This window comes from Ambystoma mexicanum, chromosome 4q, assembly GCF_040938575.1.
Source record: "Ambystoma mexicanum isolate Mex_15411 chromosome 4q, UKY_AmexF1_1, whole genome shotgun sequence".
In the NCBI taxonomy this organism is placed as follows: Eukaryota; Metazoa; Chordata; class Amphibia; order Caudata; family Ambystomatidae; genus Ambystoma; species Ambystoma mexicanum.
Window position 1 is genome coordinate 1127736655 of NC_090928.1, and position 15012 is coordinate 1127751666.

Sequence of the window (15012 nt, forward strand, 5' to 3'; positions counted from 1 at the left end):
CCCGTCAAAGCTCGTATAGATCTACATCGGCTTTTCTGAAGCGGTACGTGGGCCTGCAACCTTGTTAGGGTTAGCAAGAGGGATCTTACTCCTTTCCTTCTTCAGAGACTTCTGGAGAGGAGTGGTGAGGGCAGCTGTCCCTATCCCTGGGGAGACTGTTGCCTTAGTTGCCTCTGCTGTAGCTGCTTCACGCCGTGGCGGTAAGGACACTCGAGGAGTGGCTGCCATCATGACCGTGGACCCCACCTTCATGGCCAGGCCCTCCTACAACGAAGACGTGATGATCGTCAACAAGGTTGTTGGTGGGATAGCAGGAGCTTTTGTTGATGGGGTCGTGCTTGTCAATGATGAAGTTGCTTTGGGAGGTTGAGCAGCCGATGGAGTTGTTTTGGACGATGACGTTGCCGAGGGTGGCAGTGAAGGGCCACCTCTAGATTTCTCCTTCTTTGGCCTGTCCGCCGATGGTAAGTGGAGCTTTGAAGGCACCAGGGACTTTCTCTAGGGGGAACCCCCCCTCACAGGTAGGCTTGCTGAGGAAGTAGTGGATGACGGGGACATGTCCTCCCTGAGCTGGGACCCGCATCCACAGCGAGCCCAGTGGGACTAGCGTAGTGGAGCTTGGTCTTCTTTTGGACCCCTGTGGGTGGGGCGTCCTCAAAGGACCTCAACCTCTTTTCTGAGGGTGTTCGCTCGTGGGACCGGCCGGTTGGGGTGAGGCCTGATCATGCCCAGAAGCAAAGTCAGAGGCCTTGCCCGACTTGAGCCATGCTGCCAGCCTGCTGTAGCGATCCTTCTTGGTTTTCTTCGAAAATACATGGCAGACCTCGCATCCGTACTCATCATGGTCTGGATGCAGGCAATAAAGACACTTAAGATGTCCATCGTTGATGTACACATTCCTTAATCCACACTTCGCGCAGATTTTGAAGAGGCACCTCTTCTCCTTGGACATGGATACGGCACGAATTAGGCCCAAGCGTGGGCCTCCTCAAAACCTCAATGGAAGATCCGCGATGTAGGATGATCTCTGCAGACAGTGGGTCCCTGCTGATGGTAATCGACCTTCCGTCGAACGATTAAGCAAAAACCGGTCAAAAATGTGTCAAAATGTGCCCAAAAACTCAAAAGATGAACGAATATCTCCTACAGCAAGAGGAGGACTCCCAACACTGAAGCGTGATGTGAAAATCTGAAGATGGCCACCAGGGGTGGAGCCTAGGGAGAGGATTGTCATTGGATGGGGGCAGTATGACTCAGAGGATAGTGATTGGTTTAGAGGAGAAATGCAGTTTTCAAGCTAAAGCGAAACAGGTTTTTTTGCAGAGGATTCCCAGCATGACGACGGGGAATATTCTTGAGCATGTGAATCCATGCCAGACCCCATGCTGGAGAAGGGGGGTAAGCTAGGAGAAAGGCAATGAAATCAGCATAGCCCTGGCATTGTTTGCTGAGCTGCACCTTGGGAAGTTGTTCTCACCTCAGCGTATTCTTGTACAATGTTGGTTTCCTGAGTCATAATTTCCTCATCTTGTTTAACGATGGCCCGCACCTGCTCCACCACAAGTGAGTCGCGCTTAAGCTTCAGCATTAGCTCCTCAATGTCCTAGTGGGGTAAAAAAAAAGAGAGAGGACACCTTACCTTGAAAACCTTCACACACAAGAGTACAGATAGACTTCATAGAGAAACAGCAGCGAGAAAACACGTCAGCCCCAATGAGGTTTCCCATCCCTGTTGCTTCACAATAATATTTTCCCCACGTGAGACTGGTGTTAGGTTATAATGACGGGTGTGTGCGTTTTAATGTTCTCCCTTGTATTCTTTTAAGTCTCTGGTTACAATGTCGTGGAGCACTGTTGTAGCTGCCCCAAAGCAGTAGCAGGTCTCTACTATATAACACATGATGAGGGGGAAGAGAACAAGTGAATCTTATCCACCAGGGAGCCATATGCACTTGTACACACAGGGAATGGGTCAGTGTAGTGCAGAGGGTGAGACAAAACTCACTGTTAGATTTTGTCTTCATTGTGGTGCAGAGGATTCACAAAGACCAATGTATTAGCAACTGGATTCAGTAGAAACCATTTGACCATATTTCTTTACGCGATCCTGCTGCAGGCATAGGTTTTCATTAAAGAAACAGCCAGGAAGCCTCTATACATGCCGGATTACTTCTGATTACTTTTGGATCACTTTGGATTCCATCAGAACACATTGGATGGCTTATTTTAGGTAAGTTATTTCAATGCATTATCTGGGCTTAAATCAGTAATTATGGGCTCACATCTCTATCTATACAAAACATATTTTACAGATTAAACTGGGGTTCCAAGGAGGAAGTTACCTGGAGCAACCCTGACCAATTCTTCACTTACTCATGGAGAGAGACTTTTTGATTCACAAGTCTAAAGTATTCTAGAGGATCGGGGGTTCGCACCACAAATCGCAGCTTAGCAGAGTATCCAGGGCCCATCGAACCTTACCCTGGAAATGGTGGAGAACTCAGCCATGGGGCAAAGCAGAACTTTCTTTTATTTTCCAAACAGAAAGGGATCATACAGGAAATGAGAAAATCTCCAGCAATCACAGCTCCTGAGCCCTTGTCATGAGCTTTTATCCCGTTATGACATCACAGTTACTAACCATTCCCCAAAATCCTAAGAGCCCATCCCATTGGGTAGCTTAGGTACTATCACCTAGAGGCATCTCCTATATGAGTGGTCTAACTGGTCCTTCCATGACAGGTGGTTTTGCCTGAGACTTCCCCAAAAACCATCTATTACATTGTTGCATGGTTGCATGATGGCCATTGGCCATTGCCCCATTACAGACCATCCCTGGATTTTTGGCACCAGATTCAGTGATACAGGGTTGGCGGTAACCCGCCGGTAGCACTGGCGGGTCAGCGGCAACCTCGTAATGAGGCCCACACCTATAGTTGCTACTGGTATAGCCACCTAGCCTGGGAGAGTGCCTGCAAGTTGCAGCGTTCGTTTAGCAACACATGTAACAATTATGTCCATCATCGCTGGGAACTGCTTCTCTTCCCACCACAGGTTAATGCTATTGTTCTGCTTGGCTGAGTCACGTGGGTGAAGACCGCAAAACTGAGCTTTTGGGTCTGCAATTAGTGAGGATTTATTCTGTTCCACCTTCCCTTGTCCTTGGCTGCAAGCACAGTCCTTGTGCTTCATGCTGCAGAATATGCATCTCTTTCTTCCTTATTCTGAAGCCTGTGGCTTCATGGGAATTCATTACAGTCATGCTATGATTTTCCTACATATACATATTGTAGTATTCTCCTTATGGGTTAGTAGTATGTGGCTCTTCCAGGTTCCTTATACATCGCTGAAGTTCCATATGTTTAGCTGCAGTGAAGCGGTTGCAAGAGTGCTCTGTGTGACATTTTGCTTTTTTGTGTTTCTGGGTTTGGCTAGTGAAAAGAATAAGGCTTCTGACAGTATGTACATGCATCGGTCCTCCTATCTACAGAACTGTGTATGCATGTTCTTCATGTGGGTACGTGCATGTCTGTTTAACTTTGTGCAGGGATGCGAGTTTACTTTGAGACTAACGTTACTATGTTGTGGTGTCACTAATGACGTCAGCACAGCTGGATATTTATCATTAGTCAACCTGGTCCAGTGATGGGGCACCTGTATCCACAAAGAAATCAGCTGGATAGGGTTTGAACGGTTGTCTAAGAGTGTATCTGCTCACATAAGTGGAATGCACCGGTCCACCTGGGGGTTGGCCTAACAGTGACTGGCATCTGTAATTTCTCGTCCTTCGGGCAGTCATGGGACTAGGGGAGACACAGGCCATTCCAGGGACACCCTCTTCACAAGTAAGTTGCTAAGGGGGACTGTGACTCACCCGTGGGAAAAGTTATTTAAGTACTTGAACTTTTTTTATGAGTCCAGCAGTCTCTTCTCCATGAGTATCTCAGTTCTCCTAGTAACTCCTCTGTGAATATGCTCCAACTTGTGAAAATATGTTCACCTAAAATGAGCATGAGCTAAGTACTTTAATTCATGGTCGGGTGCTGGGAGGATGTTTTGCTTAGAAATCAAGTTCCAAAATGACACACTAGCTCAAGAAATGTACGTTTCTTTTAGTACCTTTCCGACAGCTGGTTATGTCCTAAATCACCATACTGTTCCATGATGTGACACTAAATTATTTAAGTAGCTAGTTTAATAGGTAAGAGTATCTCATAAGCTTCCAGCGAGCTGGTTTTGCAGGCAGAAGACCAAGTTACTTACCAACTGTAACGTTCTTTCGACTGGATGTTCCTCCCACGTATTCCTCATCTTATGATAACTCGTTGTCCCCAGCTTCGCTGCTTCGGAAAAATAATTTCTCTCGGCAGAGGGCGCTGTGCTCGAGGTCGTGGCGTCGATTGTCCCTCGACGGACTCCGTACTCTGTCGACGCCACCGATGGTATAAATAGCTCGAGCCGCGCCCGTTGCTTCAGTTCTGTTTTTTCAATGAAACATATAGGAGGAACACTCAGGCGTGCCCCATAACTGATGCACTCATCGTGAGAGGAAAGTGTAAGAAAACGTAAACTGTACTGTGGGGTAGGATGGGAGGGTCGATGAGGAATACATGGGAGCAACATCCAGTCGAAAGAACGTTACAGTTGGTAAGTAACTTGTTCTTCAAATGGATTGTGTCCTCCCACGTATTCCTCATCTTATGATAGACTCCCATAGCAGTGACAATTTTGGAGGCGGGAGTACTAGTTTTAGTTTTCGTGAACAGAATGCAGAACTGCCTTGGCAAATAATCTCTCATTGGAGGAGGCAGGATCCAAGCAGTAATTCTTGACAAAAGTATGCATTGTTTTCCAAGTTGCAGCTGCACAAATATCTGCGGGCGGGACTCCCCTCTTTAGAGCCGCAGAAGTAGCCATTCCCCTTGTAGAATGGTCACTAAGCCCATCTGGTGGGTCTTTTCCTGCTAATCTGTGGCATTCAATTATGGCTAAGATGATCCAGCGGGATATGGTCTGTTTTGTTACAGATAAGCCTAGTTTATGACCAGTATAACCCACAAATAGTTGGTCATCTTGTCTCAATTTAGACATCCTTGAGATGTAAAAACTAAGAGCCCTCTTGGGATCTAGTCTGTGCAGTCTCTCCTCTTCTTTGCCCAAATGAGGAGGAGGATAAAACGGTGGTAGTACTATTTTTTGTGACAAATGGAAGTCCGAAACTACCTTTGGTAAGAATGAATGTTTAACTTTAAGGACTACCTTATCCTTATATAAAATAGTATATGGTGGTCTGCATGAGAGAGCCTGAAGTTCACTAACCCTGCAGGCTGATGATAGGGCCACAAGAAGGACCGTTTTTAGTGTTAAAAGCCTCAATGGACATGAGTACAGAGGCTCAAAAGGTATGCAAGTCAAGAATTTTAATACTAAATTTAAGTCCCAAGTTGGGACATGAAAAGGTATTGGAGGTTATATGTTAGTAAGTCCTTTTAAGAATTGAATTATTAGTGATATTTTGAAATATGAAACCTCTTCCGAGGTGCGCTTGAAAATGGACCGCGCAGCAAGGTATCCTTTGATTGTTCCTATCTGGAGCCCCAGATTGGCTAGATGTAATAGAAAAGAGAGCACTACTGGAGTGCCACATTGAAAAGGGTCCACATCCTTATGGTTTCACCAGTTACTAAACCTGTTCCAGCGACATCGATACAAAGATTTTGTTGCTGGCCTTCTGGCCGAAAGCAAAATTTCCATTACGTCATCCGGAAGATCCCAATCCTTGTATCTCAACCTCTCAGAAACCATGAGTGAAGGTTGAGTGTCTTGACCACTGGATGGAGAACCCGACCTTCCTCTTGCGAGAGAAGATCCTCTCTTTGCGGAAGATGCATTGGAGGGCAGATGGAAATGTCTAGAAGGTCTGGGTACCACGTCCTCCTGGCCGACTGCGGGGCAATTAGAATCATGGTTTTCCTGAACTTTCTCAACCTCCTGATTACTTGAGGAATCACAGGGACTGGGGGAAACGCGTACAGCAGTGGAAACTTCCACTCCACTACGAATGCGTCTCCCAGAGCTCCTCTTTGAGGAAATTCCCTTGAGCAGTACTGATCGCACTTCCGGTTGATCGCGGTGGCGAACAGATCCACTTGAGGGGTTCCCCAAAGGGCAAAGGGCAAAGATCTCCAGAAGGACTTTTCTGAGCCAGCTCCCACTCTTAAGAGACCGTGCTCTGCCTGCTCAGAGCATCTGCCGCCGTGTTCTTCTCTCCGGCTAGGTGAATTGCCGATAGAGAGATTCCTTCTCGTATTGCCCAGAACCATAGCTGCATTGCCTCTCTGCACAGTGGTAGTGACCCTACTCCTCCCCTTTTGTTGAGGTAGTACATGGCTACCGTGTTGTCGGTCATTATCAGGACATTCTTTCCCTGTACAGAGAGCAGAAAGGCCTTCAGCGCTAGTCTGATTGGCCTCAGATCCAAAAGGTTGATGTGTAGTTTGGACACCGATGGAGACCAACGACCGCTGATTGTCAGATCGTTGGTGTGTGTGAGTGAGGAGTCCGTCACTTCTGTTATCTCCGGCCCTGGTTGCCAAAAAGACTCTCCCTTGAGAATGTTGTTGTTGCAAGCCCACCATAGAAGATCCTGAGCAACTGCGCTCGGGACTTGCAGAAGATCCGACATATTCCCTGAGAACTGGGACCACTGAGTTCTGAGTGCCCATTGAAGGGATCTCATTCTCAACCTGGCCTCTGGTACTAGGAAAATTCAGGATGCAACCTGAGAAAATCGAAGGCCGGTAGACGTTGGGCATTCTGGAATTTTGTTACCATCTGCTGGATGTGGAGAGCTCTCACTTCGGGAGGCGAGGCTTTTCCCGAGGAAGTGTCCAAGACTGCTCCGATAAACTGGAGCTTCTGGGATGGTATCATGTGGGACTTCTTGAAATTGAGGGAGAAGCCCAATTTATGGAGGAATTGGCAGGTGATCGAAAGATGTTCCTGAGCTTGTTCTGGAGAACTTGCTCTGATCAACCAGTCGTTCAGGTAGGGATATATGTGAATACCTCCTCTCCTGAGACTTGCTGCCACAACCGCCAACAGTTTGGTGAAAACCCTCGGGGTGGAGGTCAACCCGAATGGCAGAACTCGAAACTGATAATGAGAATTGCCAATCGCGAACCTGAGGTACTTTCTGTGCTTTGGATGGATTGGCACATGACAGCAAGCATCCTGAAGGTCCAATGATACCAACCAATCTTGGAGTTGGAGAGCCTGAAGGATCTGAGAAAGAGTCACCATCTTCAACTTGTCCTTCCTGAGGAACTTGTTCAAGTTTCTCAAGTCCAAGATGGGTCTCAGTCCTCCGTCCTTTTTTGGAATGAGAAAATATGGGGAGTACCAACCCCTGTCCCACTCCGCTACAGGTACCAGTTCTATGGCACCTTTCTCTAGCAGGGTTAAAATTTCCTGCAACAGGAGCAGATCTGGAATTTTGATGGAGTTGTTTCCCGGTGGATGATTCTGATGCCTTTTTAGAAAGGGGAGACAGTAACCGTGGGCTACTGTTTCCAGTGCCCAAGCATCTGAGGTAATGCCCCGCCATTCCTTCAGATGTTGAGAGATCCTGCCTCCCACTGGCGTTTTGTGCAACAAGGTCTCAGAGGGATTTGGAGGCGGCTGCAGGAGTGGCTGAGGGTACAGATGCCGCTCCTGAGGCTGATTTTGCACCTCTTCCTCGTGCTACACGAGGGAAGTTTCTTTTGCCCCTTTGAGAAGCCTGTCCTCTTCCTCTACCAAAAGAGGAGAAGTATCGAAAAGAACGACCCCTCCAGGAAGATGAGCCAAATAGGGTTTTAGAGGCTGGCACATAGAGGCGCTAAGCGATTTAGCTGCCGCTTTCGAGGTCTGAAGTTTTTCTAGGCTTTCATCAGCCTTGCTGCCAAACAGCCTCGAGCCATCAAAGGGCATGTTAAGGAGTCTGACTTGCACATCTGGTGCAAACCCCAACTTCCTCAACCACGCAAATCTGCGTAGCACAACGCTTGCAGCCATGGACCTGATGATACTATCAGCAGTATCCAGTCCAGACTGAAGACATTCCCCAATTGCCTCCTTCCGGTCTTTGACTATATTCAGGAAGCCTTCCCTTTCCTCGCCTTCCGGAATATGATCAGCCGCCGCCAAAATACAGTTCCACAGGGTATGGGTAAACTTGGCCAGGGTACAGGTGACATTTGTCAATTTAAGGGCCATACTGCCTGACGTGAAAACTTTACGTGCCCATGCGTCAACTTGTTTATCCTCTCTATCTGGAGGAATAGTGGGACATGCAGTTTGTTTTGATGTAGATGCTGCCTGAATGACTAGACTTTTTGGAGTCGGATGCTTATTTAAGTATTCAGGATCCGTTCCAGCTGGTCTATATTTTTTTGGAAAAGTGCTATCTGCAGCAGCAATACTCTCAGGTCTATCCCAGTTTTTCTCCACCGTCCTCTGAAGAGCCCTGTGAAAGGGGAGAACTGGATCTTTTTGAGGCCCTCTGACAATTATATCCGTCATGTCATCCTGTTAAAAAACGGGTGAAGTGTTACCCCAACCCATATATTCTATTACTCTGGTCATAAGACCCCTGTACCTAGCATCTGCATGCTCTGCAGGATCAGGTCTGGCAAACTCTAATTCTCGGGAGGTGTCAATTCCACTGGCAGAATGTAGAGTATCACTCAGGTCTCTCATTCTAGATTCCTGGTCAATAAGTTCCTCAGGAACTTGCTTTGTGCCATAAGAAACCCCAAAAGGAGTAACTTTGTCTTCTTCTGAGCCAGATTCCTCATAAATTGAGGACATGGACTTAAAAAAGTCTGACCTGGGCAAAGGAGTGAATCTCCTTTCTTCTTCTACCATACGCGGCGAAGGGATTGATAAATCCTTCGAAGTTGTCGAAGGAGTCTTCGATGACTTCGACACGGGCGTCGAGGATGTTTTTGGTTTTGGTGCCGAAACGGTCGACGACGGCGTTGATAAAGTCGTCGAAGCCTTCGACGACTTGTGTTTTTTGTATGGCACCGGAGAAGTGCTCGACTCACGAAGATTCTTCGACGGCTTGGCGTCGACTCGAGTTTTTTTAGTATCCTCGACACTACTGGTTTTTACCATGGTAGTCTTGGACTTCCCTTTGTCGTCCAATGGAGCGACCTTAGAGGTATGGCTTTTTCGAGGTTCTTTCGAGGGGGTCGGGCCGCTTTCTCGAAAACCTCCATCATCTTTTTACGGAATTCTTCCCATTGACTGGGAGAATCGGATTTTGTCGGACATCGAATTTCTTCGGTCGACTCTGAAGAAGAAGATGATGAGGGAGATCTAGGTCTCCTCTTCATTTTTTTAGACGATGACGAAGATTGTCTTGATCCACTCCTAGATCGAGGTCTCTTGGAGTGTCTATGGCGATCCGATTCCTTCGAATCAGTCACTTTCTTATGTTTTTAGACGTAGCCTTCTTAGAGGCTTCCCTCCCCACCGACAGTTTACCTCTCCTCTCACGAAGAGCTTTCTCGGTCATGGATTGGCAGGAACCGCAGTCGTCGGTTCGGTGACTGGAACCGAGACACCAGAGACAAACCCGGTGGGGATCCGTGATCGACATTTTTGATCCACAATCTACACCCTTCTTGAACCCAGTCTTGGGTGTCGAAGGAGTCAAAGATGACAACATTCTCTTCACAGAAAATCTGAAGCGCGCCGTTCTCGGTAGCAAAGCGATTGGAAAAACGGAACTGAAGCAACGGGCGCGGCTCGAGCAATTTATAACATTGGTGACGTCGACAGAGTACGGAGTCCGTCGAGGGACAATCGATGCCACGACCTCGAGCACAGCGCCCTCTGCCGAGAGAAATCTTTTTTCCGAAGTAGCGAAGCTGGGGACAACGAGTTATCATAAGATGAGGAATACGTGGGAGGACACAATCCATTCGATATAGCTGCTATAAATCATTTTACCAAGACCTGAATTTTGATAACCCACAGGATCAGCTAATGCGAACTTACATACAAAACCTCTGTGGATCCAATCACCTCTTGAAACAATAGACTTTGGCTACATAGGTGATGCTGATGTGAGAACTATGAGCCAAAACCCCTATATTCACTCTGGATGCCATTTGGGAGTCCCTAGGGCCACCATATGGTACCTGCAGTGATCCCCTTTGCACACCTGGTGCTACCCTCATGACACGCTATTGGTTGACTAGTAGAGGCCAAGCACCATCTTTTAATGTTTTCAATGCACTGCCACACAGAGTGTGAGAGCCTACAATGATTCAAATGACCTCCCACCGGGGCTCCTGTACCAGACAGTAATGAGCGCTCTCCTACTGCCAACCAAAGGCACTGCCACAGTCTAGTATTGGGTGCAGTGCCATCGGTCGGCAATAGGACAGACAGCTGGGGTAGATGTACACGTCTTCAGCTGATAATTGACACGTACCTTCGATTTCTGCTCGATTTGCGGACCAAGTGCAACCAATTCTTCCTGCATTATTTCAACCATGGCGGTCGCCTCCAGGAGCTTTGAAAGACCATTATGGAATCGATTCCTAAGAATAAATGTTCATATCAAATTGGTGCAATGTCGAATGTTGCGTTGACACATCACAATTTTCTTTTATGGTATCTTCATTAACAAGGAGATATCATACAACTCTCAGATTAAAATAGATGTTTTTTCTTAAAATAAATGACACAAGGACATGACATGCCTGATCCATGCTGAAAGAGGAAAGCACAAATATAACAGCAGGTGCAAGTAACTGAAGCTAAACATTCTTATAAAGCCTCGATAAACAGTACATTTTTAGTTTGAGCTGTTAGGTGGCTTTTTAGCACCGCCTATATCCCGAAACTATTGCATTCGAGTACAGATAGGGAGAAATGGCTTGTAGGTGTTATTTGGTTATTTGAGCAGCCATTGACTACCCATGACCATGCTAACCCCTATGGCCATTCACACCCAGTTCCTGCACCTCCCCGCCCCAAACACCTCCTCCTGGAAACTCTTTCAGCTGGCTTTATTCAAGCCTTACCATCAAACGTTGTGCTCAGCGTGCCTGCCAGTTTTTTTCAAAGCAGTCTTCTGAGAGTTAATGGCTTAATTGAAGCAGTAAACCCACTACTGGAGTAATAAAACTGTGAACCAGGTCCGCTTCAGCCACTCTATTTATAAGCATGATGCTTGTCCTTGACTGAAGTCCTGTTAAAAACAAGCATTGGCAAAAACAACAGTTTTGGCTTGTGCATAAGTATTAGGCATTTGCCAGGCACTGCTATTAGATGCCCAGGCACTCTATGTTGCACCGGCAACCATCAACGGGCAGTTAATACCACTAGGGCTGTGCCTGGCAAGAGCCTTTACCAGGTCTACACAAAAGCCCTAACTGTTAGCATTGCCAATGCTTGTTAAGAAAGGAGACCAGCTGTTGCAGGGTGTCTTTCCAATGATTACTTGCCTGGTGCTCTTATTTGCTAAGCACTACATTTCGTATAGTTGCTACACAACTAAAGACAAAGAACCTTACATAATGCGACAAGACCCAACAAATTCATCTAAACCGATGGATTCATCGCTTCCATTGCGACTTTTTTACCAAACAGTTCTTTTATGGCTTGGCACAGGAAACTGCCAGCAGAAGGGGATGTAGAGGCTGTGTAGACCTGCATGAGTACACACGAAGTGGCTGGACCTGGCATCCTCAGGGGCAGTTTCAGATGCTGTTGGTGCTGTGGCCAGCACTCTAAGAAGAGTGGAGGCTGGTGGGCATCACCGGGGATAGGTGACCACACACGGGTCTGTTTGCCACAGACAGCATCAGAGCTCCTGCACGGAGGTGACCACCACACGTGTCTGTTTGCCTCAAAAGGCATCAGAGCTCCTGCACGGAGGTGACCACCACACGTGTCTGTTTGCCACAAACGGCATCAGAGCTCCTGCATGCAGATGTGGACTGGGGGCTAAAAGTGGCTCCATATTACACAGTGTGAGCTGGCCCAACCCCTTTCTCATAAGAAAACGTCGAAATAAATCAGGTAATTAAACGATAGAGGCCAATGTTGCAGAGACCTACCAGGGCATTTCCAGAGATACCGGCGCGCCAGTCCACCACTGCCTGCCCACATTGAGCCCATGGGGGCCGAGCTGTTGGCCCCGTTCTGGCAAATTTAGGGGGCGTGGTAAGCACTGTTCCTGCTAGATGAGAACTGAAATGATACCTGATCCCAAACATTATGATGCCGGCCAGTCCTTGGACCACCACAGCGCCTGCCCCAATCCCAACCCCTTTCATGTGATCAGCAGTCAGGTCTTCAAGTACACAAAGATGATGAGCAGTGGCTATATACAGTAGGGAGAGCTCCCAGCATTATCAGGACATATTTATGCCATCCTCATAACTCCTGCCATGGGATCTACCCTCAGAGCAGACTGATCCAGCAAGGATTGTCCTGTTACATGAAGGCCATCAGTTCAAGTAGGACAGTCCCATTCAGAGTTTGGCGACAGTATGGCTGGCAACGCGGACTCTGCCGGGGTCGGAGCACTACAGGGGTTGGCCCTGGTGACACCGCGTGCCATGAGCCATGGCAGGAGCTGGCAGAAGGGATATTCCAGTGACTGGCAGCATGGCCATTGTAAGGTTTGGTAGCAATAGTGCTGCCCATCAAACCCATGAGCTCATCATTCCACAAGTCCTGGCTGAACGCTTCAATGGAGAAGCAGCTCCAACCCTAACTACAGAGACGCACCGCTGGTAGCAGAAACACAGCTTCAATGCCAACTCCTGATCCCCTCACTATAGAGATGTTTACTGCACACACCCACATTATATCAGCCAGTGGACTCCTAGCCTCAGATCTTCTCTATGCAGACCTGTATTATAAAGAGCAGAGCCTTACTACAGAGCCCGTCACTGCTGTGGCCTCAGCCACACTACAAGTACAGTACTACTGCGATCGCTTCGGTTTTGAAAACAGTGACGTGTACGCATAGCTGCATTATGAACACTATGGTGATATGCTGCACTGTGGAGCACACTGCACTGGTAAGATGCACAGCAAATTGTGGGAACCGTGCACAGCGGTATAATGAACAATTCTTCCTCTACTGACATTAGCGTTTCCAACTAACTGACCTCCTCCTATTTGTCTTCAAATAGAACACGTGTCAAGAACAACTACCTCCTCCTTTTCCCTCAAACCGAAGAGTTTACAGATAGGCAAATATGCATGAGTATAAAGGCGTGCCACCTGCCCTCTTGAACGCTATGACAAAAAGTTACAGAGCATATCTCTACTTCACCCAAACAAAAATAGTGCCCATCTAGACTTGGGTGCTTTCTCGGGAGGATAGCTCAGGGGCAACGTGCTCGCCTTGGAAGCAAGACGACACGGAGCAACACAGGTTCGATCCCCGGGTCCGCGCTTAGAAGCCTCTTGGTATTAAGCGTGTTATAAATAACCAATTAAAATTTCCCTTTAGGAATTCGCTGTTACTAGCCAGTATATTGAAAGAAAATACAGTTATTTTAACCACCCATAAACATAAGTGGCCACACTATTCTAAAAGGTAAAATCACTATAAAATATAAAGAATGATAGTTGAAAGAGTTGCTTTGTGTGTTCCATTAAGGGGTTCATTTGGTGTAGGGCTACAGCGTGTGTTCTTCATGGTGTATCCCTATTAGACAGTATGATGGCACTATATAAAATATAGGCAACCTTTATAGAACTCAAACCTTACATGGGCTAAGAAGTGTTTAACTTGCTCTCACTCGATTAGGCTCACTGTTTAGGGAGTGGCTGATTGGCTCATCCAATGATACTCCAGTTGGGATGGGACACAATCTGGGATTTGTCATGAAATCACATGCCTGCATTTACCCAATCCTTATCCCTACCGGTCTTCTAGAGGCGCAGGAATGACAGGCAGAATCTGTTCTTCACTATCGGCGAGTAAGCTCTGCTTGGCAGAAGATGTGGGGTTAATGACTTGAGTTGGTGAATGCTGTCTCAGGTGATTGTGACTCTGAATTCTTAAAAATGGGCTCAATGCAGCGAAGAAGTGTTACAACTGAATACCAAAGGCAATAGAATCCGCCGTGCACAGTGTGCGACAATAGGGAACTCACTCTTCCTTGCTTTGCCCATAACCAGGGCCACCTAGATGTGAGCTAAATGCCAGCATGGTGAAATTAGGCATTAGTCATGGGACTTGTGCTCAATTTTCTATCTGTTATGAAAAGAGGTGCTTCTTAGAGACAATAAACCATGATAAACAGGATCATTAAAAATGTGATTTCGCCGATCCATTTCACTTTTACAAAACTAATCCACTAATGTGTGATGTGCAGTAATAATAGGCAATGCCCTCTCTAATGAAAACATAAAAGTCCCATTATAGAAAATCAGCCTCATTGCCTTTGAAGTGTGCTCCCTAATTGCTGCAGTGAATCTTTGGGAATACCAATGGTGTATTGTCGCTCTCTGGCTGTTGAGGGGCATTTGCCACATACTGTGCTATGTGCGTTTTTCTTTTCTTTCACACAATGAGCCGGCCGATGTGGTACAGTACCTTTTGACAGGGAGGCTATGTGTTGAATGTGTTGGCATTGGGTGAATGGTAAACCCATTTTTCGTCATCCCTTGACTGCTCAATCAAACAAACCCACCTGACATGTTGCACCTGCTTTATGATACAATTAGGCCGATCCATAGTATCGAAGCGTGTGCATTAGGTACGTGCAGTGACAATACAGACCAGCATAAGGACAATCATTTGAAAATAAATTGAGATATTGATCGGCTTAAATCTGTAGAATTACAAAGGGCAGTATTCCCACTTGCAAGGATGGGATATTCTTATTATGCAACTGTGGGCCTTTAAGCAAAGGTACATCTTGAGAGTCTTACAGCGAACATACAATGAAAACCTAATGTTTTATGGGGTTCAATTACTGTAATTGT

The 15012-nt window shown here is 46.8% G+C and overlaps 1 protein-coding gene across 1 annotated transcript in view; it reads right to left on the reverse strand.

The window, feature by feature from the left end:
- Positions 1-15012, reverse strand: part of DNAH14 (dynein axonemal heavy chain 14) — a 2000441-nt gene that overhangs the window by 750604 nt on the left and 1234825 nt on the right. Inside the window, exons 59-60 of the mRNA XM_069608705.1 lie at positions 10487-10595; positions 1478-1603 (exon numbers count right to left, since the gene is read on the reverse strand). Coding sequence (XP_069464806.1) covers positions 1478-1603; positions 10487-10595 — 235 coding nt within the window. The remainder of the gene's footprint in view (positions 1-1477; positions 1604-10486; positions 10596-15012) is intronic.